This window comes from Bos mutus, chromosome 7, assembly GCF_027580195.1.
Source record: "Bos mutus isolate GX-2022 chromosome 7, NWIPB_WYAK_1.1, whole genome shotgun sequence".
NCBI lineage: Eukaryota > Metazoa > Chordata > Mammalia > Artiodactyla > Bovidae > Bos > Bos mutus.
Window position 1 is genome coordinate 46,115,224 of NC_091623.1, and position 23,033 is coordinate 46,138,256.

The window sequence follows — 23,033 nt, forward strand, 5'->3', positions numbered from 1 at the left end:
GGAGTGGGTTGCCATTTCCTTCTCCAGTGCATGAAAGTGAAAAGTGAAAGGGAAGTCGCTCAGTTGTGTCCGACTCTTCGAGACCCCATGGGCTGCAGGCTACCCATGGGGTCCTACCATGGGTACCAGGCTCCTCCGTCCATGGGATTCTCCAGCCAAGTATTCTTCCATGGGGTCGCGAAGAGTCAACACGACTGAGCGACTAAGCACACATTCCCATTTTACAGAAGAGAACGCTCAGGTCCTGGAGCCTCATCACCGGGACGATGATGCACACAGATAGATGTAAAGGCAGGAACCTGGAACCGGCCTCCGAGACCGCCCAGTGTACCTACAACTCCCGGCATGCCGCGCGCACCGACGCTCCCTTACGCCTCGCTAGAACAGGAGGCCTAGTTGCGCTGCGTCTCGGGAATTGTAGTCTCGCCGCAAAGGGAGGCCGGGCTCTGAGAGGTTGGTGGATCTGGAGTTAACGAACAAGCAAATCTTATTGAGCTCGGGGCTGAGGAGCCAATGGGCTTGCGGCATCGAAAGGGAGGGACTTCCGGCCGCGAAATCAAGGTGAGCGGCTGCGCGAGGGCGGCCACTTCCTTTCCGAGGGTGGTGGCGGTCGTGGGTAGAGCGCCATGAAGGCCTCAGGGACGGTAAGGCTGGCGCGGTGGGGCAAGGAGTCAGAGAATGCGACGCGGACTGAATCGGGGGTTGCGGGAGGAGGCATGGGACACCCGGGGAGTGCGCGTTCCGGTTAGGGCCAGTGCGCCGAGGTCCCCAGTTGCGGCCAACATGGCGGCCACTGCGGAGCCGCGTGGGGAGGCCAGAGCGTGGCCCGGGCCGGCTCGGGAACCGCGGGGTCCGGGGAGTCCGAGTCTCCTTTCCACAGAAAGAGACAAATTGAGCGGCGTGGAAACACGCGCCACGGGACCTCATCGACCTTCCGAGCCTCAGTTTCTCCTTTTGCGAAGTGAATATGGTGCCAAGGGTGGGAGTTGGCGGGCAATAGTGTTGTGTTTTCTTGGTATGGCTGTAAGAGAAATAGAAGAAAATTATTATAACTCGGGGCTGACATGGGGAGTGGGAGTCTTAACCGCTGTGGCAGGTGATGGGCAAAATCAGCGTTAGGGCTCAGAGATGAAAGAGTAGACCCTGCGGAGAAGCATTTTGGGTGGGTCATTCTCAGCTTTCCAGCTCCAGTTTGCACACTGGAAAGGGGTCTGACCGCATCGGTCCCTTCCTGAATGGGTGGTCTGGGAGGCCGATGAGTCAGATTGAGAGGTTAAAGTAAGAATGGAGTTTGTGATGTTTGGGGTTATTTTCTACTGACATTAATTAGTAAAATGGTGATGAGCCATTTTGTGGAGATGGCTCCTTTCTACTGTATCCCAGGATTTGAACGTAGCAGATATCATCCCTGTTGCATCTGTACAAACAGAGAGCTTCTGCTTGGGAGTCCAAACCTCTTGGACTGCAACTGGGAAACTGAGACAGCTGCAAGTCATGACCTAAGTCCGGGAAACCCATAGCTGGGCAGGGAGCTGGATTCTTGTCCTGATTCTGCCTGGAGTTGGCTGTGAGATTACCAGCCGGTCAGTCTCCGGAGTCCCGAATTTTCATTTTGACAGGTTGTTGTGTACTAGATGAGGTGTTGGAGGAAGGAGGCAACCCCCCCCTCCCCCCGGTCTATGTCTAGCTAATGTGAAGGGAGAGAGGGGCTGAGAGCCTCACCCAGCTTTCCTGAGCCAGGGCAAAGGGCATTCAGGCACCTGGGTTAATCCTCCCCACTCTCACTCCTTTTTATGTGGAAGGCTTGGACACTGGAATGACCCCCAGTCACCCAGATATCCCAGGAAGGCGCTGGGGTGGGACTTGACCCTCTCTATCCCCTGATCCGGTTGTCAACAGGCTTGGGGAAGGGAGCAGAGTGAGTCTCCGCAGTCGCCTCTAGACTTTGGGTGCTGGTCCCCACCTCTAGACTTCGGGTGCTGGTCCCCACCTCAACCACTGTTTCTTTTTTAGCTTCGAGAGTATAAGGTGGTGGGGCGCTGCCTGCCGACCCCCAAATGCCACACGCCACCCCTCTATCGCATGAGAATTTTTGCACCTAATCATGTTGTTGCCAAGTCCCGCTTCTGGTACTTTGTGTCTCAGTTGAAGAAGATGAAGAAATCCTCGGGGGAAATTGTCTACTGTGGACAGGTATGGGGTGTCTGAAGCTGGGTGGGATTGGGGTGAATTTACACTTTGCCATGGGGCATCTGTCACCCTTCAGAGTTAGCAGACTTTACAGCCTCTGATCCTGTTCCTTTGTGGTCTTCATGCCCTACATTAGGATGGGATAGGTGGCTTGGTGCCCTTTACCTAATGAGAAAACCCTGGGCTTCATCTGTAAAGTGGAGGGGGCGGTGCTGGACTCTGCACAGTGAGGCTGCATTGGGTAACTGATGGTTTTATGGCCCAGATGGTCCCAAGAGAATTGTTGGTTGGTTGGGGGGATTCCGAAGTTTTGTCGGTCCCCGTCGGGGGAGCATCCCAGCCTGGACTGCCCTGCATCCCTCTGGTTAGCGTGGAGATTTCCCCTCAGGTGCCTGAAGGTGCTGGGACTGGGAGACGGGCAAGAGAGGTCCAGGGACTGGACCATCCTTCGTAGCTTTGGAGGCAGAGGTTCAGGAATGGTGGGGGGCCCTGGTCGAGGCCCACTTGTTCTATCCTCAGCCCGTGTCCTCTCCTTGACAGGTGTTCGAGAAATCCCCCCTGCGAGTGAAGAACTTCGGCATCTGGCTGCGCTATGACTCCCGCAGCGGCACCCACAACATGTACCGGGAGTACCGGGATCTGACCACTGCCGGCGCCGTCACCCAGTGCTGTAAGCCGCCGGGCCTCTGCTTTAGACTCAACAGGGCAGGCACCTGCAGCTCAGTCTGACACTTCCCTATCAGACAGATGCACAGGAAATGCAAGAGGCTTCTTGGGCTAGGGGGCAGTCCTCAGGGATCGAGGCAGGGGAGGTATTTGCTTTGGGTTAGGAGTGGAGAGGATGCCCCAAGTGTGCCTTTTTCTGGAACCTGGCAATAAGTGGACTTGGGCCGGGGGTGGGTGGAGAGGAGGGGGTCTGGTTCACCAGCACCAACTGCATCTGAACCTCCTCTTGAGGTTTAAGGTCAGCCCTTATATAGATGCAGCTACCTCCCAGAAACCTAGTCCAGCCCCTGTCCGGGGATGGGACCTGGCATTAGCAACCCTGGGTGCTCCCAGCGTATGTCACCTGCCGGGACCAGAATCCAAGCACCTAAACCCAAGAACTGCTGTTTGTTGTAGCAGTGGTTTAAACAGAGGTGCTAACAGCAAATGTTACCTCGTCGCCTTTGTGGGGCTGCAGCCGTGCCCCTCAAAGTGAATTTGGAGGTTCTACACACTTGGTAGCCGGAGCCTGCTGGGGCCAGATGCTTTGGCTATTTGGTCCCCGAGTGCCCTCCTTCCCCACCCATGATGGAAAAGTGTACACATTCACCCTGCCCCCTCCTGGTCTCTGCAGACCGAGACATGGGCGCCCGGCACCGAGCCCGGGCCCACTCAATCCAAATCATGAAGGTGGAGGAGATCGCAGCCAGCAAGTGCCGCCGACCCGCGGTCAAGCAGTTCCACGTGAGTGCCCTCCGGGTCCTGCTGGGCGGGCTGGGCTGAGGGGGCTCTCTTGGAACACCAGACTGGTCTGGCAGCTCCCCCAGCCTTCGGAGATGCAATGAGGCAGCGGGTTTGACGCAGGAGCCCAGTGGGGGGTGGCCACACCTCAGTGGTCCCTGGGAGACAAGGTTAAGAGCCTTCCACCACCGCCACCCTCCCTTACCTGCCTCTTCTTGTCCCAGGACTCCAAGATCAAGTTCCCACTGCCCCACCGGGTCCTCCGTCGCCAGCACAAGCCACGCTTCACCACCAAGAGGCCCAACACCTTCTTTTAGGTTCAGGCCCTCTGTCCCCAGGGCTGCACAAATAAAACTTAGTGGGAAAACTGAGTGCCCATATACACTTCTTGTTTTCTTTACACACCCTGCAGAACTCAAAAGGGTGCAGCCAAGCTGTGAGTGCGCTGGGAGGGGTCCTCTTCTCCTTGAGTAGGGGCCCAGCACTGGATTCTCCCTAAGGGGAGGTGGTCTAGGAAGGGCGAGCTCCTCCCCACTCAGCTCTCTCTTCATTCAGTGCCATCAGGCAGCTCTGCTGTGAGCTTCGGGGTGTGCTGCAGGCCCCAGCTTTGGCCCCAGATCTGGTTTGCCTGCCATGTTATATGTATTTCTCAGCTCTGTGCCACCCCCCGCCGCCCCCCCCCCCCCAATCATTTCTTGGTGGTAAAAGGACAGCTGCACCCTGGGGGAAAAGCCTGTGGGTTTGGTTCTATTCCAGGTGTGATCTTCCCTACCTAGCCTCCAGTCCTGTTGTAGATCCTCAGAGCAGGCACAAGGGGGCGCCCAAGAGCGTTGTGCGCCTGCTATGCTAGCTTGTTTCCCCTCCGCCAGCTGGGGGCCCCTTGAATGAAGCTGTCCTAATCCCACCTAGGAGGCCACGGTCTCTCAGTGGGCATCTGTCTACTTGAGGCCTGGGGAATTCCAGGCATGAAGCTAATCCCACCCTGAGCTCCTCAACCAGGAGGCTGAGGCACAGCTAAGAATTCAGTTCTTGGTGGTGTCACCTTGGACAATCCAGGCACTTTGTACCTTGGTGTCGTCCTCAGAAGATCAGGGCACTGACTAGATTTGCTCAGCTGCCTTGGGGAGTCACTGTTCTGCAGGCAGTGGATACACAGGTCAGTCAGGGCCTGCCTTGTCTTCCAGAGAACCGTGGATGGGGAAGAAGCTGCGGCACAAAGAGGTAGTGTGGAGTGGGGGCTGGGAGGAGCATGGTCCTGGACAAGGGCACAGCCTCCCCTCCCCGACCTGGCCAAGGAGGGGTTTAGTTGGCGTGATGATCTTGGGTGGTTTCCAAAAAATCGGCTCACTTCAAATCCCACCTGTTCTTGGAGAGGTTCCCGGGGCAGGTCTCAGGCATGACTAACCATTCTCACGGGAAAGACAGGCCCTGGGTCCTTGGTGACTGCTTTGCCTGTTCTAGCCCCTGCCTGGGGCTTGCCAGTGGTGAAGAACCTGCCTGCACATGCGGGAACGTAAGAGACACGTGTTCAGTCCCTGGGTCGGGAAGATCCCCTGGAGGAGGGCGTGGCAGCCCACTCCAGTATTCTTGCCTGGAGGATCCATGGACAGAGGAGCCTGGCGGGCTACAGTCCATGGTCACTAAGAGTCAGAACTGAAGTGACTGAGCTCACACAGGCCAGCACCGGCGGCTCTTCCCTACCTCCCTACATTGCTGAGCCCTCTGCCTAGACCACAGATCACTGCCTCACTGGAGATTGTAGACCATACAGTGATGGAGTCACAGGACTGTCCCACACCAGGCTGAGGGCACAGACCACATGTGTCACTGTGACCCCAGGAGGAGTTAAAAATAATCTGAGGGTCATGGTGGCCAATGAACACTCTTCTACCCCCATCTGCACCATGTGGGTAAGCCCAGATCTGGCAGTGCTGGGCCAGATTTTGTGTATTAATGCCAAAATGCCTACCACTAACATACTAATTAACTCAATAAGAGGACTATTTTCCTTCAACCTTGCCAACACCACGGGTGAACTAGCTGATGGCTGAAAGGAAACCTTAGGATTTGCTTTCCCTTATGTGGAAAGCATTCTGTCCTGAGACAAATCGCTCATAGAAAAAAATCTCAGGAACTTGACTCGTTCCTCTCAGGGGCTGCTGGGTTGGTAAGATACAGGCATTCCTTAGTGGTGCAGTGGTTGGGACTCCATGACCAACTGCTGGGGCCTGGGTTCGATCCCCGGTCGGGAACTAAAGATCCTGCAGGCCTTGTGATGTGGCCAAAAAAAAAAGCTCAGGTATGTGGAGCAAAAGGCTGAAGAAATTTCCCCACATACGCTATAAATGCTTTTTCCTCAGGGCAGTTCCTCCTGATTTTTAAGATATATTTGTCCGGCCAAATTTTTCTGGAATATTTGCTTAGATAATTTCATTAACCCTGTGATTTCTGGCAGAAATTCCTGGTTACCCTAAAGATTTCTTCTCTTTCATTAATAGGTGTCTCCATATCTAGATGCCACCCAAGAAAAGTTTGGCAGCTTCCTTTCCATTAAAGGATGGGCGTGTGATACTAGCAGTAGTGATGCATGCATTTCCAGGAAATAATCTGGCTGGGATATAGGAACATGGCTGGTTCTCCAGCAGTAGTTTGGCCAAGAAACTCCTGATCTCTGTTCCTGGGGCAGGTCACAGCCCACTCTGAGCCTTAGTTTTTTCCTGTATAAACTGGAAATGGTGATCCCTTAGGTTTCAGGCTTCAGATGAGCTAGAGGTTGAGAGGCCAGAAATGTCAGGTGGGAGAATATACCACCAGGAAAGTGGAAGGCCAGGGAGGGCCCCACAAAGGCCCCTCATGCACACCCACCCCCGCCTTGAAGCTCTGCCAAAATTTCATCCACATTACAGCCTGGGAACCAGCTGGGGAATGGGGTCAATCTCATAGGAGGCCCTCAGCTTGCTAACACACCTACTCATACCCCCATCCTGCAGTCTACTTGTCGTCGCATAACCTTGTCCATTGACACCACCTACCACGTAACCACCCCTGGCAACTACCCCACAAAGCGTGCATAGCGCAGTCGTCCAGAAGCTGGCGAGAGGTGAGGACCACTGAGGCGAACCCTCAAGTCTCCAGTGGCAGTTGTGCCAGGACCAACCAGCACAAAGGCCCGGAGCCAGGGAGAAACGGGCCCTTCTGTGTGGGCCTGTGGAGCAAGACGGGCCACCTGGATTGCTGGCTCCCCTCAGCGGTCAGCTCGGGCCCAGGGACAAGACTTTTCCCAGGCTCACGCAGCCAACCCAAAGGCGGGCAGGAATCTGCACCTCACAGGCCCTTAGGTGCTGAGGCACTTCCAGGTCCCGCCCCCGGGCTTCTCCAGGTGCCGGGTGTCCCATACTGGACAGGGCTGGGAGCCCTGGAGGAGAGCCGCACCTCCCCGACCCACCCCGCACCTCATTTCTGTGTCAGGCAAGGCAACCGGGGGCCCCGGGTGACCCGTGATAGATCCTGAAACCCAGAGAGACTCTGGGAACCACAGGATCAGAATCCTCAGGACTTGGAATCAGGGAATCTTACAGGAAATGACAGCCACTGGTAAAAATGGTTTGCTTTTACTGAAAGCAGGATGGGATGTTCAAGGACATACCCAGCAGGTCATGCTGGAACAGCTCACAACCTCTCTGACCCCTGCCCTGTCTCCAAGGAGACATGAGAACACTGGGGATGCCCAGTCAGCAGCCAGGAGTGGTGGCAACAGAAATCCTCTCAGCACCCCGACATCCTTGCCCCTTTTGCTTAGACCACTGCTGCTGGGCTCTCGGGGACTGCCCTGTTCCTCTCCCCCATCCAGGGGGAGTCCTCGGGTCCTGCCTGCCCTCCTCCCATCCCATAATTGGAATCACAGTCAGGGAAGGCATAACTGCTTCCCCTTTCTCCCTGCCCTCCTCCACACTTCCCCCCGCCCCCCACCAACCACCCAGCAGGGCTTCCAATTCTGAGCCTACCATCCAGGAAATCCACAACATGTTCTGAATCTACCCATTTTTCCCCACCCTCAACCCCTGCCGTGGACCTGGTGGGTTTTTCAGAACCTGTGGTGATTTAGTCGCTAAGTCGTGCCCAAATCTTATGACCCCATGGCCTGCCAGGCTCTTCTGTCCATGGGATTTCCCAAGCAAGCAAGCATGCTGGGGTGGGTTGCCAGTTCCTTCTCCAGGGGTCTTCCTGACCCAGGGATCGAACCTGAGTCTCCTTTGCAGGTGGACTCTTCATCAACTGACCCATCAGGGAAACTAGGTCCCTCATTTGCTCCAGACTCTCCAATTTCTCCCACCCAGTTCCCTCAGAATAAAATCCAGACCCCTTCCAAGGCTCAAGGTCTACAGTGATCCTCCCTGTCCTGCTCTTTCCAACCTCAGAGCCCTATCCCCAGCTCTCTCCAAACCTGGCTCATTCTCTGCCTGCAGGGTCCTTCTCTGAGGCCTCACATTAAGTGTCCCCCACCTCCCTCCCCCAGGCTGTCTCCATCTCTGACCTTGCTTCACTCTTGTCATCTGTTAGCTTCTGAAATGGGTATTCGTCTGCTGGCTTGATCAGAGCCCTGCGGCCACGAGCAGGGCATGTCCACCTGGATCCTGTTGTGTGCCCAGTGGCTGGTGCAGGGCCCTACACACAGTAGGTGCTTAATGAAAGGGACTCAGCCCAAGTGTTGTCTGCAGCCTGGACCCTCCTTCCACCAGGGTAGGAGAAGAGAGGAGCTGGCAAGGGACAATTCCCCACCCCAAACCCCTTGGGGAGACAGGACAGCTTTTGCCCGAACTTGCATCAATCTGCATATATTTGCATTTTATTGCTTGCCTTTGTGGGGATCTTCCAGCATTTCCCTTTCCCAACAGGTTTTTGAGGAGGATGCAGCAGAGAAGGGAAGGGAGGAGGAACGTGGTATCCTCCGCAGCCTTCTGGCAAAGGCAAAGGGTGTTCAGTTCAGTTCAGTTGCTTAGTCCTGTCCGACTCTTTGTGACCCCATGAACCGCAGCACGCCAGGCCTCCCTGTCCATCATCAACTGCTGGAGTTTACTCAAACCCATGTCCATTAAGTTGGTGATGCCATCCAACCATCTCATCCTCTGTCGTCCCCTTCTTCTCCCGCCTTCAATCTTTCCCAGCATCAGGGTCTTTTCCAGTGAGTCAGCTCTTTGCATCAGGTGGCCAAAGTATTGGAGTTTTAGCTTCAACATCAGTCCTTCCAATGAATATTCAGGACTGATTTCCTTTAGGATGGACTGGTTGGATCTCCTTGCAGTCCAACGGATTCTCAAGAGTCTTCTACAACACCAGAGTTCAAAAGCATCAATTCGGCGCTCAGCTTTCTTTATAGTCCAACTCTCACATCCATACATGACCACAGGAAAACCCATAGCCTTGACTAGACGGACCTTTGTTGGCAAAGTAATGTCTCTGCTTTTTAATATGCTAAGTTGGTCATAACTTTCCTTCCAAGGAGTAAGCGTCTTTTAATTTCATGGCTGCAGTCACCATCTGCAGTGATTTTGAAGCCCCCCAAAATAAAGTCTATCACTGTTTCCACTGTGTCCCCATCTATTTGCTATGAAGTGATGGGACCAGATACCATGATCTTAGTTTTCTGAATGTTGAGCTTTAAGCCAACTTTTTCACTCTCTTTCACTTTCATCAAGAGGCTCTTTAGTTCTTCTTCACTTTCTGCCATAAAGTGAAAGGTGCATCCCAGCAGACAGTAGATGCCCGTGAGGAGCCGCGGCATCGCATCTCCAATGAGGAGTAGGTCGGCTCTGCAGCCCTGCACGGCGACAGAATAAGACAGTCCTGGGTCAAACGAGAGGCTGCCTGGCCGTCACTGGACCCAGCTTGGGTAATGTGTGTAGGCCAGAGGAGGCCACCAGGGGGCGGCAGAGGCCGAGGAGGGTCCCAGTGCCCTAGGAGGACAGATTCTCAGATCCCTCCCGCTTATGGAGGAGGGAATCCAGCTTTTGGAGATCCACCTAGGACTCGAACCCAGGGGCCAGAACCTCCAGATGACAAAGTGTGGGTTTCTTGAGGGCATGACCCAAGACAAGGGACTGCCTCTTCCTCTGTACCTCTGGTCTCATTTGTGGGACATGCCAGACCCTACTTCCCCAGGTAGTCATGTCCTTCCATTTTTTGGGAACATGGTCATAGACAGCCCCTCTGCCATGACCACCATTTTACACTTAATGTCTGGCACAGAGTAGACTCTCAATGCATGTTTGGTGAAGGAACCAATGAATACATGAAGAAATGAATGAATGAGGTACTTGTTCTGTGCCAGGCTTGTGTTATACAGGTTCAGTTTGTTCCTCTGAGGCAAGGGCTATTTTATGCCCATTTACAGATGGGGAAACTGAGGCCCAGAGAGACGCAAAGTCTCTCTCAAATATGGATGGCATTCAGGACTTGAAGGAACCTGTTGCCTTCCACTCAACTTAGCCTGAGGGCCAGGTTTGGTGATGCCCTCCTGCTAGGCTCTAGAGAAATGGAGAGGGTCAAAGTGCCAATTGAGGGAGGGGTTCAAGCAGAGCAAATTTTCCCTATGGGACCGTGCAACCTTGAAAGTAACCCCAGTTCTGTGGGTGAGTGAGCTCCCCTTAGCTCAGGGTACAAAAGCACAACAGGGGTCTGAACGCTGGGCCCCTGCTCCCAGCTGTGTGGCCTCAGTTTCCCTACCTGTCCTAGGGAGACATTAACAGTTTATGGTCAGCGGAAAGTGCCCCACAAAGCAGGGGGGAAGGGGGCATTTGGGAGCCTCCCCCCAGCCCCGAGCAGCCACCTAAGTGTCCTGTCCACAGGGCGGAACGGGTGCGGGTCCTGCCCGCCCCAGGTCTGGGGGCGGAGTCTCGCCGACCCGGAGCCCAATAAATCCGCCGCCCGCCGCCGGCGGGAGCTGCCCCTTTAAGCCCCACCAAGACCTCCTGCTGTCAGCCCTGAGCACAGCTCCCAAGGACGGGGACAGACGTCCGGGCGGGGGGACGTACCGCTTGCACCGGGCGCCTGGACGGAGCGAGAGACCAGGTGGACGGACAGACAGACGCGAAGACGAAGAGGGGTGACAGGGAGGCAGAGGAGCTGCAGCGAGGAGCCAGTTTTCTCGCCCAGGGAGCCCCGGGCCGCGGGGGCCCAAAGGGGACAGGCGCGCAGTGTCGCTGCCGCCGCTGAGCATCCTGCTACCTGCGCGCTGTCTTGCCTCCTCGGCCGCTGCCAACTTCCCTCAGCCGAGACACGCGGGGTGGCTGGAAGGGGCCGAGGACGCACCTCATGGCCACCGTCGAGGCAAAGGAGCGGGCCACGTTCGGAGCCTGGGACTACGGGGTCTTCGCCCTTATGCTACTGGTGTCTACCGGCATCGGGCTGTGGGTCGGGGTAGCGCGAGGCGGGCAGCGCAGCGCCGAGGACTTCTTCACTGGGGGTCGGCGCCTGTCCGCCCTGCCGGTGGGCCTCTCGCTGGCCGCCAGCTTCATGTCGGCGGTCCAGGTGCTGGGGGTGCCAGCCGAGGCCTACCGCTATGGCCTCAAGTTCCTCTGGATGTGCCTGGGACAGCTGCTCAACTCTCTGCTCACTGCCCTGCTCTTCCTGCCGGTCTTCTACCGCCTGGGCCTCACCAGCACCTACGAGGTACTGGGCAGGGACCCGGAGGGCCTGAGGACCTGCCTGACTGTGAACGCGGGGACGCGGCAGGGGAGGCCCTAAGGCTCTGAACCGTGGTGCAGGGGGCCGCAGGCGGGCTCCCGGGTGCTGTAACTGGGGAGCCTCCGAGATGGACAGGTGGGGAGGGTTCTGGGAAGAAGCCGCAGGCAGTGAGGCCGGGGCAGGAAAGAGGAAGAGGAGCCGGCGTCCGGGTTCTCTTTGGTGGAAACTTGCTCAGGGCGGAGCCAGGCTCGGCCAGGGGCGCGCTCACACGTGAACAGGCACACCCCTACCCCCCCGCCCCGCAAGCCTGGGCTTGCGTCCACCCGAGTGACTGCCTGGAGGCAGGCTCCGGATTCGCAATCCCGCTTCCCCGCAGCTTGCTTCCTACCTTCCTCGAGGGGTTGCCTCTCCTCTCGGGTTGCCCAAGACCTCGCTCCAGGGCAGTGAGCACGAAGATTACAATCTTGACCGGTCGTACAGTAGACAGCCAGTCACAGGCACTGTCTGTATCTTGCGAAAGTTGACTCAGAGCGGCGGCAGCCCCAGGGGAACGATCAGACATGCGTGGGAGCGTGTGGGACCAACGTGTGCACTCTTGATGGTGCAGTCCTACGGGTACACGCCCTATGCACAGGCGCGGGGATGGCGAGTGTGCACAAGTGTGTGCAGATAGATTGGAAAGGATGCTTGGCGGGAGCCCTCCGCCCCCCTCTCCCCCGTGGGCAAGAGTGTGGAGTTGGCCTCCTGTGGGCGGGCAGAAGCCAAGAGGGCGGGTGAAGGACCCAGAAGCCTCGGGTCCCTGAATGGGGACTCTCCAGGTGACCACGAGCCCTCGGCTTCTCCTTGTAGTACCTGGAGATGCGCTTCAGCCGGGCTGTGCGGCTCTGCGGGACTCTGCAGTACCTGGTGGCTACAGTGAGTGGCCTCGGCCCCGCACTCGCCCCCAGGGTCCAGCTCGGGTCAAATATCGGGTGGTTACGCCCACAACCCTGCTCCCACCCCTCACGACCCCACTCCCACTCTACAAAGCCTTGTCCAGGCCCCACCCACAATCCTCCTGGCCCCGCCCTAGGAGGCTCTATTTGCAAGTCTGGCCCACCGGCCTCTCACAGACCTCCTACCTGACCCCATCCCGATCCCGCGTGGCCCGGCCCATCTGCCCTCAGTCAAGTACCCCAACCGGCCTCCTCCCCCTAGCTCCTTCCTAATACCCTCTTCGCACAGGTGCCCCCCAACCTCCCGGCCCTTGCCCTCTATCTGCAGATGCTGTATACCGGCATAGTGATCTACGCCCCCGCGCTCATCCTGAACCAAGGTTTGAATGGGCGGGGGTGGGAAGGGGTGGTGGCGGGAAGGAACAAAGGCTTAGAGACTTGCCGGGGTGAGGGACAGCTCTAGGAGAGAAGAATCCTACTTGACTCCCCAAAAGGCCCCAGGACAGTGAAAGCCAAGCTTTCCGCCTGCAAATTGACCTAACAGGAGGGTTTCCTTGCAGTGACAGGGCTGGACATCTGGGCATCGCTCCTGTCTACCGGAATCATCTGCACCTTCTACACTACTGTGGTGAATGTCCCTCTACCCCACCCCACGTGGGCTGCATGCCCACTGAGTGGGAGAGCCCCTGGGCAGGCCCATTCACTTCCCTCCCTTCCCTTTCTCCAGAGGAAGACTGTGTCCCAACTGGGCCTACTTCCTCATCTTTATTATGAAAGGTGATTTGAAAGGCTTATTGCTGAAAGTCCAAGGATAAGGCATGGCTGGATCCAGGGACTACAACAGAGCCCTCTGTGTTCCCTCCCATCTGTTAAGAACCTCATTAGCTCTGGGCTTTCATCCCTTTGGGCTTTATTCTAGCAGAAAGTGAGTTCCTGTTTCAGGATGGACTGACTGAAGTCCCAGGAGGGTTCTGTCTGGCTGGCACTGGTATTCAGTGAAGGATGAGCCATTCGCAGAGGTTTGGGGAGCTAGGATGTTCTGTTGGCTATTCCTGGAGTTGGGAGCAAGATTAGCCTCACCTGAATGACCTGGAAGTGCGGAAGGAAACCGAGGAGCTGCCAAGGGAAGGCAAAGATGTGAAGGCTGGACGGGTAAAAACAACAGCTAATAATAACAGCAGTAGTAATAATGATAATAATAGTGGCAGCCATCACTCACTGAACACTTGTATGTGACAGATGCTCATCCAAATATTTTTCTTGTATTAATTAATTTATTCCTTGCAATGATACCCCAAAGAAGGTACTATTATTAACCCATTTTACAGATGAGGAAACTGAGGCAGAGAAGACCATTGGTCCCAGCCACTACTGGAGGCCAGGCCAAATCCCCGCCAGGTCCCCCATCTGACTCCTCCTCCCTCCCACCTCTGCTCTGCCCTACAGGCCGCAGACAGATCCCCATCTGACCCCCTATCTCCCTCTCTGTCACACCTTGCAGGGCGGCATGAAGGCTGTGATCTGGACCGACGTATTTCAGGTCTTAGTGATGCTGAGTGGTTTCTGGGTTGTCCTGGCTCGTGGAACTGCGCTCGTGGGTGGACCTGGGCAAGTACTCGAGCTTGCCAAGAACCACTCCCGGATCAACCTGATGGAGTACGTGAAAATGTAGAGGAAGATATGGCAGAGTGATGGAGCTGGCATCTCTGCCCTGGGAGGAGCCAGCCAATGGCACCTCCCCCAGGAAGCCCTTCCTGCTCCCCTCCCCAAACAGAAAATCTAGACAACACCCTGGCTCCCCCTCTCTGGGAATTGAAGGCTCTCTGAGATCCCAGTTAAGCACAGAAAAAAAATGTTTTTTTTGATACATGCGGATGACTCAATAAACCCATGAAATTTTAGTCTGGCAAACTCCTGTTCACACTTCAAAACCTAGCCCCAAATGTCCCTTTAAGACCCATCAGGTCCAGAATAGGCATCTGGGGCAACTTGGGAGGGAGAAGTCAGCGTAGCATTCCCACATGGCTGACTTGCCCCGTCCTCATCCAGCTTTGACCTGGACCCGAGGAGCCGCTACACATTCTGGACTTTTGTTGTGGGTGGCACGTTGGTGTGGCTCTCCATGTACGGGGTGAACCAAGCACAGGTGCAGCGCTATGTGGCCTGTCGCACGGAGAAGCAAGCCAAGCTGTGAGTATTTGGCAGGGTGCCTCTGGGATGTGCCGGCCCCTGCCTGCAACCCTGAGACCACCTCGCCCCTCCAGGGCCGTGCTCATCAACCAGCTGGGCCTGTTCCTGATCGTGTCCAGCGCTGCGGCCTGTGGTGTCGTCATGTTCACGTTCTACCTTGACTGTGACCCTCTCCTGGCGGGGCGCATCTCTGCCCCAGACCAGGTGAGTCTGGTCCAGGCTCCTAGGCCACTCCTATCCACCCACCCCCACTGTGAGCCTCTGGGTGAGTCTCTGGGGGTGAAGCTGGAAAAGTATTCCTAGTGGAGAGATAGTCTGTGCAAATGTCCAGAGGCAGGGAAGAACTCAACACAGAGGAGGATCTGGGAGGTGAGGCAGTGTTATGGGGGAGGGGAGGGGCATTTCAGACTCCCTGAGGGATATCAAGGAGGCCATGGGACCACAGTTCAGCATGAAATGATGACACTGCCAGTAACGACCAGCTCTCACGTTCCAAGTACCTACACTGTGCCTCACGCCTCTTCACGAGCACTTAGTTTCCCATCAAAATCTTTCAACATGTGATGAGGCCAAGACTGCCATGGCCCTTGATTTACAGATGAGGAAACTGAGGCAGGAGATCAGAAGTAAAGCAATTTCCTGAGGTCCACAGGCAAGTCAGGGGTAGCACCAAGGCCAGGACCCAGACGTGCTCACTCTGGGGGGAGCTCTGACCATGGGGTTCAGAGTCCATGGGGTCGGATCCCAGACTGCCTGTGTAACCTCAAGCAAGGAGTGACCCCCTTTGGCCTGACTGGCTTCATCAGTAAAGTGGGAATGACTCAGGATCGCAGAGTCAGTCAACAAACATGCGCTGAGTGCCCACTGTGAGTCTGGTCTGCACTGGGTGTTGGGAATGTGCAGTGTGAGGACAGGTAGATGCCCTCACCCTTGGGGCATTGCTGTCCTGGAGGTTGACCCCTGACTCCCTTCAGTACATGCCCCTGCTGGTGCTGGACATCTTTGAGGACCTGCCTGGAGTCCCTGGGCTCTTTCTGGCCTGTGCCTACAGTGGCACCCTCAGGTGAGTGACCCTGCTCTCTCACTTGGCCACATCTGAGCCCCTGGGGCCTTGTTGTAATGTTCTGAGCATGTCCAGCGTTTACTGCTCAGTCCCCAGTAAGTGGGGTCTAGTGGAAGGCATACCCTGGGCACAAGGAGCCCAGATCCGGGATCTTTACCCCTGTTGCGCAGCAGGGTTACACTCAATTCCTTTCCCTTTCTTCTTTCTGTCCTCCCTCCCTCAAACAAATGTTTGTCGAGCACCTACAGGGCAGGTACTGCTGTTCTGAATACTGGGGCACAGCTGTGACCAAGCGGTCCCCGACTCCTGCCCTTGGGCCTCACACTCTGGCAGTTTCAGATCTCCCCTGACTTCTGGTCGCATCGCTGCTCCTGCTGTGACCACAGTCTATGTGGCTCTTCTCTGCACCCCATCACTGCTTTGTAATGAGACGTGTCATTCATGTCCTCAGTCATGGGTGTCCTTGCTCCCATGAGGGTATCTCAGGTCTGCGGGGAGAGTGGGGAGGCGGACCTCTCCTCTGCTCTTGAAGGATTCTGTTGCCCAGGCTTCTGCCCTTGGGCTGGGCTGGGTCCTGGCAGGCCAGTTGGTGTGGGTAGCTGGGGGCCTCCTCAAGCAGGTAAGCCCTGGGGGCAAGAGGTGGCCAGTCCCTGAGGACACCCCTCCTTTGTACTCCCCTGTTCCAGCACTGCATCCACCAGCATCAATGCCATGGCTGCCGTCACGGTGGAGGACCTCATCAAACCTCGGCTGCCGAGCCTGGCCCCTCGAAGACTGGTCATCATCTCCAAGGGGCTCTGTGAGTTGGGGGGACCTGGGTGGGGGGCCGGGGCAGCCTCTCCCCACTGACAGAGCCATCCCCATCCGCTACAGCGCTCATCTACGGCTCAGCTTGTCTCACCGTGGCGGCTCTGTCGTCCCTGCTGGGGGGCGGTGTCCTCCAGGTAAGTACCCCACCCCCTCCAATCTTCCCAAGAGGTGAGGCATCATCACTTTGAGACTCAGAGAAGGTTATACATGTCGATGGCAGAACTGAGTTCTGACACGCCACCAGCAGGATAGCCACCGCCTGGCCTGAAACAGGGATGCTGGGAGGTGGGAGTAGTGACCTAGCAGCAGAAGGGCCTCCTCCTGGCATGGCCACGGAACCAGATTTGTCAGGAGAGAGAATCCGCATCTTTGGGAGAGAGAGAAGAATAGGGGATCCCTTCCCCTTTAGAGAAACGGAGGCATAGAGGAGTCTCAAGACCGCCAGTGGAGTTCCCCAGGTCTTCCTTTCCCAGCGGGTAAACTGAGGCTAGGAAAGGTGGGACGACTCTGCCTTCGGTCGCCCTCGCACCCACTCTCCCAGGGCTCCTTCACCGTCATGGGCGTCATCAGCGGCCCTCTCCTCGGAGCCTTCATCCTGGGGATGTTCGTCCCCACCTGCAACACACCGGTGAGTATTAATAGGCGGGTGAGGGACGAGGAGTGCCAGGGGGTCAGCGTCGACCCCCGCTGACACTGGGCCCCTCACCAGGGCGTCCTGTCCGGGCTGGCAGTGGGCTTGGCGCTGTCGCTGTGGGTGGCCGTGGGCGCCACTCTGTACCCGCCTAGCGCGCAGTCCATGGGGGTCCTTCCGTCGTCAGCATCCGGCTGTGCTGTGCCCTCAGCCAACGCCTCTGGTCTCCTGGACCCTCTTCTCACTGCCAACGCCTCCAGCAGGGTCTCCAGGTAAACTCTGAGCGGGGAAGCGAGGCCAGAGAGAGTGTGGTTGCGGAGGGATCCTGAAGCGGAGTCCCTGCTGGGAAGGAGAAGATGCGGGGCGGGGCTTGGGTATGGGGAGTAGGGCGTTCCCCGCAGAAGGAAGAGAAAGTGCGAAGTCTCTGAGGCCAGGGTTCAGTGTATGCTTTCCAACTATGGTGAGGTTAGAGTGGATTTAATGGCAGAAGAAAGGATAGGAGATGAGGTTCAACCAGAGAAATTGGATTCTTTTTAAACTGTGATATCATTTACAGACCAAAGTAGCCATTTAACAGCGGTTTCTAGTATATTCACCAGGTTATCCAACCATCACCACTATCTCAAGAACATTTTCATTACCTCAAAAACAAAAAAGACAAAAGCCCCAAACCCTGTACAATTTAGCAGTCACTGCCCATTTTCACCTCCCTCTAGCCCCTGACTTCCCTGGAGGCTCAGACGGTAAAGAATCGGCCTGCAATGCGGAAGACATGGGTTCAGTCCCTGGGACGGGAAGATCCCCTGGAGAAGCGAATGGCTACCTAGTCCAGTATTCTGGCCTGGAGAATTCTATGGACTGTGTAATCCATGGGGTCACAAATGGTGGGACAGGACTGACCGACTTTCACTTCTAGCCCCAGGCAACCATTAATCTACTTTCTGTCGCTATGGCCTTGCCTGCCGAGGACGTTGGTATAAATGCAATTGTGCACCATACGGCCGGTTGTGCCCAGCTTCCTTCACTCAGAAGGATGTTTTTAAGGGTTGTCCACACTGGAGTGTGTCCCAGTGCTTCATTCTTTTATGACCTCATAGTATTTCACTATAGGGATGGACCAGTTTGGTTTATCCTTCATCAGTCGATGGGCATTTGGGTAGTTTCTACTTTTTGGTGAGTGTGACTGGTGCTGCTATGAACGTTTGTGTACAGGTGCTGGTGTGGACATATGTTTTCTTTTTTCTTGGTATATACCTAGGAGTAGAATTGCTGCATCATATGGTAATTCTATATTTAGCGTTTAAGAAACCACTAGATTATTTTGCATAGCCACTGCATCATTTTACATTCCTACCAGAAATATATAAAGATTCCAACTTCTCCACATCCTTGCCAATACTTATTATTATCCCCTTCCTTTTTCTGAATTGTAACCATCCTACTGGGTATGAAATAATACTGGTTGTGGTTTCGATTTGCATTTCCCTAATGACTAATGATGTTGACAGTCTTTTCATGTGCTTCTTGGCCATACTTGTATCTTCTTTGGACAAATGTCTTCTCAAATCCCTTGCTCATTTTTAAATTGGGTCATCTGTCTTTACATATTGAGTTCTAATTTATATGTTCTTTATATCTTTATTCTTGATATTAGATCTTTATCAGATGTATGATTTGCAAATGTCTTCTCCCATTCTCTGGGTTATCTTTTCATTCTGTTGACAGTATCCTTTGATACACAAAAGTTTTCCATTTGGATAAAGTCCAATTTATCCTTTTTTTTTTTCTTTTTTACTGGAGTCGGTTTCCATTTCCTGCTCAAGGGGATCTTCCTGACCCAGGGATCAAACCTGCGCCTCCTGCATTGGCAGGCGTGTTCTTCACCACTGAGCCACCTGGGAAGCCCCTCTGTGATTGTTCTGTTTGGCCATGTTGTACTGCTTGCGAGATCTTAGTTCCCTGACTAGGGGTTAGACACAAGCCCTCAGTAGTTAAAGTGTGGAATCCTAACCACTAGACGGTCAGGGAATTACCTCCGTTTTCTTTGGTTGCTTGAGCTTTTGGTGTCATATCTAAGAAAGTATTGCCAAACCCATGGTCATAAAGATTCATACCTGTTTTCTTCTTAGAGCTTAATTTGGTTTGATTCTGAGGGTGATAAGCAGAAGCAGGAGGCAGCCTGAGGTACATTTTATTTGTATGTGCTCAGTCATGTCCAACTCTTTGCAACTGTAGCAGACTGTAGTGTGCCACGGAATTCTCCAGGCAGGAATACTGGAGTGGGTTGCCATTTTCTCCTCCAGGGGATCCTGACCTAGGGATGAAACCCACGTCTCTTGCACCTCCTGCACTGGCAGGCAGATTCTTTTTTTTTTTTTTTGGCAGGCAGATTCTTTACTGAGCCACCTAGGAAGCCCTGAGTTACGTTTTAGTAATGTTCCTCTGCTTGTGTGTAGACATTGCCTGAAGGTGTTGGTGGGATAGCAAGAAGGAAGGAGAATTGGCATACGTCCAGACAAGCAATCATGAAGGACTGGGCTGGGTTGTGAGAGTGTAGACAGGAGGAAGCAAATGAAATGGATTTTAGATTCATGCTCATCTCTCTCTCTCTTAGCTTGGAAATGGACCCTGATCAGCAAACCTTAGCTGACAACTTCTATGCCATTTCCTATCTCTATTACGGTGCCTTGGGCACAGTGTGCACTGTGCTATGTGGAGCCCTTGTCAGCTGCCTGACGGGTAAGGAGGGTATATGGCATCCTTAGAGGTCACCCTGTCCACCTTCTGCCTCTAGGACCCGCAGGGAGGGGGAGGAGGACCGTTCTGTCAGTCAGGCGGCCACTGTATACTGGCCGCATCTGCACCCTTTTGCTGCATCGCCTTCATGACACCCTCCACCTTGTGGGATTTGTCCTATTTTGCAAAGGCAGAAACTGAGGCATCCCCTTTCCACCTCTCTATTCTCTCTTCAGCTCCAAAGATAATGTCTTTGCTGGAGGATGTGGGATGGTGGGGGAGGGGTCACAAGACGCTGTCCTTGGTGCTGAAATATCTTTTCCCCGAAGTCTTGGCAACTCCATGCCCTTCTGGAAACTCTGAATCCTGTCAAGAAGTGGAAAGAGATTAAAAGAAATCAATAGTGATAAGAATACCTATTCTTTCTTCCTGAGTCTCAGACTTTCCATTCACCAGGGCTCTACTGGGTCCTTCTCCAAGTTCGGCAATATTCTAGACACTGGGGACACAGCAGCAAATGGAGCCATGTGTTGGACCTCCTGGCCACCCACTCTTGTCTATTACAACCTCTCACTGTGTAGATGAGAAAGTGAGACCCAGAGAAGGGCAGAGACTTGCCAGTGTCCCCAGTGGGTCACTGTCAGATCTGGGTTTGGAAGCCATCAGAGATCCCCCTTTTCCTCCCCAGGGCTTGGTCTCCAGTTTTCTTGCCACCCTCCCTAAATAACTCCATTTTCTCTCTGCCCCCTCAGGCCCCACCAAGCGCAGTGCCCTGGGTCCCGGTCTACTCTGGTGGGACCTCATGCGGCAGACAGCATCAGTGGCCCCCAAGGAAGAGGTGGCCACCCTGGATGATGGTTTGATGAAGGTCAGTCTCAGGGCTGGGATCCCAGAGCAGGGGGAGGGGCAGTGAAGTGGCTTCAGGTGCTCTGTTTGTGACCTTAACTCAGGGAAGTGACATGGTGAGTCACCGTCTTCTTTCTCAACTTCTTACCGCCAGTGGAAAGGCACAGTTGGGAGCTAGTACGTCTTCAACGCTTTCTATTACTCACTTTAACAAGGACTGAGCAGACTTTCATACTCTTTATTTTCATTGTATCTGTTTTTACAAATACCTCCGGTCTATGACAAGTGAAACTGGCTTGCCTTTCAGTTATTGACATAAAGTCTGTCCTGAAAATAAAATTGCTTAATTCAAACGTGAGTCAACTTAGAAAAAAATCTTACATAAGAAACAGGATAGGGGGTAGACCAACATTGACCAGAGCCGTGTGGTTGCTATGGGAATGCCCTGAGTTTAGGAAACACTGTCCCTGGGGGGTCTGACCCAAGTCTGCTCCTGCTTTGGATTCCCCATTTCATTCCCTTATTCATTAAGCACTAGCTGTGTACCCAGACATGCTCTGGCAGGAGCAGAAGGAAGCTAAAGCAAGAAAGGAATAGGGTCTAAGCAGGTGGTGAGTATTAGGAAGAAAATAAAACAGGATATGGTGATGGGGGTGGCCTCTTGGATGAGGTGACGTTATTAATGTCCAGAATGAGAAGGAGACAACTACTGGGAAATCTGAGTGAAGGAGGAGGGCACAGCAGGTGCAAAGGTCCTGAGGTCAGAGCAGACTCAATGGTGAGGGCAGGGATTTGGGATTTGAAGTGTTTTAAAGCTTCCTCCAGCTGCTGTGGGGAAATAATTTGTTTTCTTGAAGAATAGGTGGAGTCAGAGAAAGGAGAGGTAGAGGCATCCATGGACGCACGGACAGGCTTGACCATAGGTGACACAGCCGTGGGGGAGAGAAGTGGGTCGAGGTTTTGGAGGCAGAAGGGACAGGACTTGCCAAGGTGATATTGTGCCACTCTTCCCAGGCTCTGTCCTCCCAGAGCTTCTGTCCCCATCTGGAGAATATCTGAGCTGACACGGCAGAAATGGGGGCTCTGACAGTGACTTTCTTCTCTCCTTCCCCCAGGGTGCTGAGGAGTTGCCTGCTGGAACCAAGAGGCCTTCTGACTTTCTGCCCACCGATGAGTACCATCTGCTTTACCTGGGTCAGAAGGAGGTGAATGGGGCTGGTTCCAGGCCACCAGGCAGTGAACATGACAAAGGTCTTGACCTGAAGGAGACAGACCTCTGAACCAGTTGGGGACTGACCACCTGGGATGGGACCTCAGGGGGCCCATCCCAGACCATAGGCCAATGGCCCTGGGCTCTGATTGGTTAGGTCACATCATATGCAAATAAACTTGGGGCTGCACAACCCCGCCCTATGGGAAGAGGTGAAGCCCCACTTCCAGAATATCATCTGATCCTGCCTCCTGCTTCCAGCCAGCCCCAAGTCTTAGATGCTATACCCCTGCCCATTCTCCCAAAACAGCCAGAGTTTTCTCTACCTATAAGAGAAAGAGGTTGGAGTCCCCTCTGGACAACATAGGAAACCCCCAGGCCCAACATTGGCGTCTGAGAAAGACCCCAGGTCTTCCTGGGAGATATCTGAACCTTAACAATGATTTTGGAGGTCCTCAGGCCCAAATTTCTGTAACTCACTTCACAGATAGGGCAGTTGAGGCCTGCAAAGGACCACTGACTTGGCCAAGGTCACAGAACAAAACAGACTCATTGAGAGCTGGAGGTCAACTCTCCCTCCTTCATCTCCTCCTTGTTTTCCTCCCTTTGGCCTCTGATCTTGGGAGCAGAAAGACAGGAGAAAGGAGAAATAAGGTTGTCAGCCTTCCTTCTGTGTCTGGACACTTTTACCCATCTCATCCATTAAGGACCATGGACCAACTTTACAGAGGAAGAAACTGAGGCTCAGCAAGTCCAGTCGGGGAAGGGACAGGCCTGGGTGCTGCGTGATACTGAGGCTCCATCAATGACATGTCACTGATGTACAGAGTAAGATGGGCCAGGTGAGCTCACATACCAGAGACACGTCTGACTGTCTGGCCCTTGGTTGGAGTCTTCATCCACACACATCAAATAAATGGACTCTTGATGTTCTGTCCTCTCTGAAAAATCATTCTGGCTGTTACCTTAAATCTCCACAGTCAGATCTGAGTGCAAATCTCTGTATCTCTTGCCCCGAGCCTGCGAAGAATAAACCTGAGTATTTAAAAGCATCAGAGCAAGGTGATCACTCCTGTACCAGGGTGCATTATACTGTCCTTCCAGACACATAGCTCCCTCTCCCCTCCTGACTCACTCCTGAAGCCTCCCCTCCTCACCCCATCCATGCATCAGCCCTTTTCACTCCATCCATGCATCAGCTGCTAGGGTTTCTGAGAGCTGTCTGTACACACCTCTATCCATGCATCTGACATGGTTCCCATGGCCTCCAGGGAACCATGCTCTGCTCACTTA

The 23,033-nt window shown here is 54.4% G+C and overlaps 2 protein-coding genes and 1 non-coding gene across 3 annotated transcripts; all 3 read left to right on the top strand.

The window, feature by feature from the left end:
* Positions 1–550: 550 nt before the first annotated feature.
* RPL18A (ribosomal protein L18a) lies at positions 551–4,007 on the top strand. Its single transcript, XM_005897891.3, has 5 exons — positions 551–644; positions 2,014–2,193; positions 2,731–2,860; positions 3,530–3,639; positions 3,861–4,007. Exons 1-5 carry the CDS (start codon positions 627–629, stop codon positions 3,951–3,953), a joined length of 531 nt encoding a protein of 176 aa, XP_005897953.1. The 5' UTR covers positions 551–626; the 3' UTR covers positions 3,954–4,007.
* Positions 3,277–3,410, top strand: LOC138988691 (small nucleolar RNA SNORA68). Its single transcript, XR_011464957.1, has one exon. It is a non-coding gene; the product is annotated as a small nucleolar RNA SNORA68 (small nucleolar RNA).
* Positions 4,008–10,417: 6,410 nt separating the features above from the next.
* On the top strand, positions 10,418–22,104 carry SLC5A5 (solute carrier family 5 member 5). Its single transcript, XM_005897892.3, has 15 exons — positions 10,418–11,304; positions 12,169–12,234; positions 12,583–12,634; positions 12,815–12,882; positions 13,756–13,910; positions 14,304–14,444; positions 14,519–14,648; positions 15,419–15,507; positions 16,194–16,306; positions 16,381–16,451; positions 16,859–16,945; positions 17,027–17,220; positions 19,563–19,687; positions 20,437–20,552; positions 21,646–22,104. Exons 1-15 carry the CDS (start codon positions 10,948–10,950, stop codon positions 21,808–21,810), a joined length of 1,929 nt encoding a protein of 642 aa, XP_005897954.1. The 5' UTR covers positions 10,418–10,947; the 3' UTR covers positions 21,811–22,104.
* Positions 22,105–23,033: the final 929 nt, after the last annotated feature.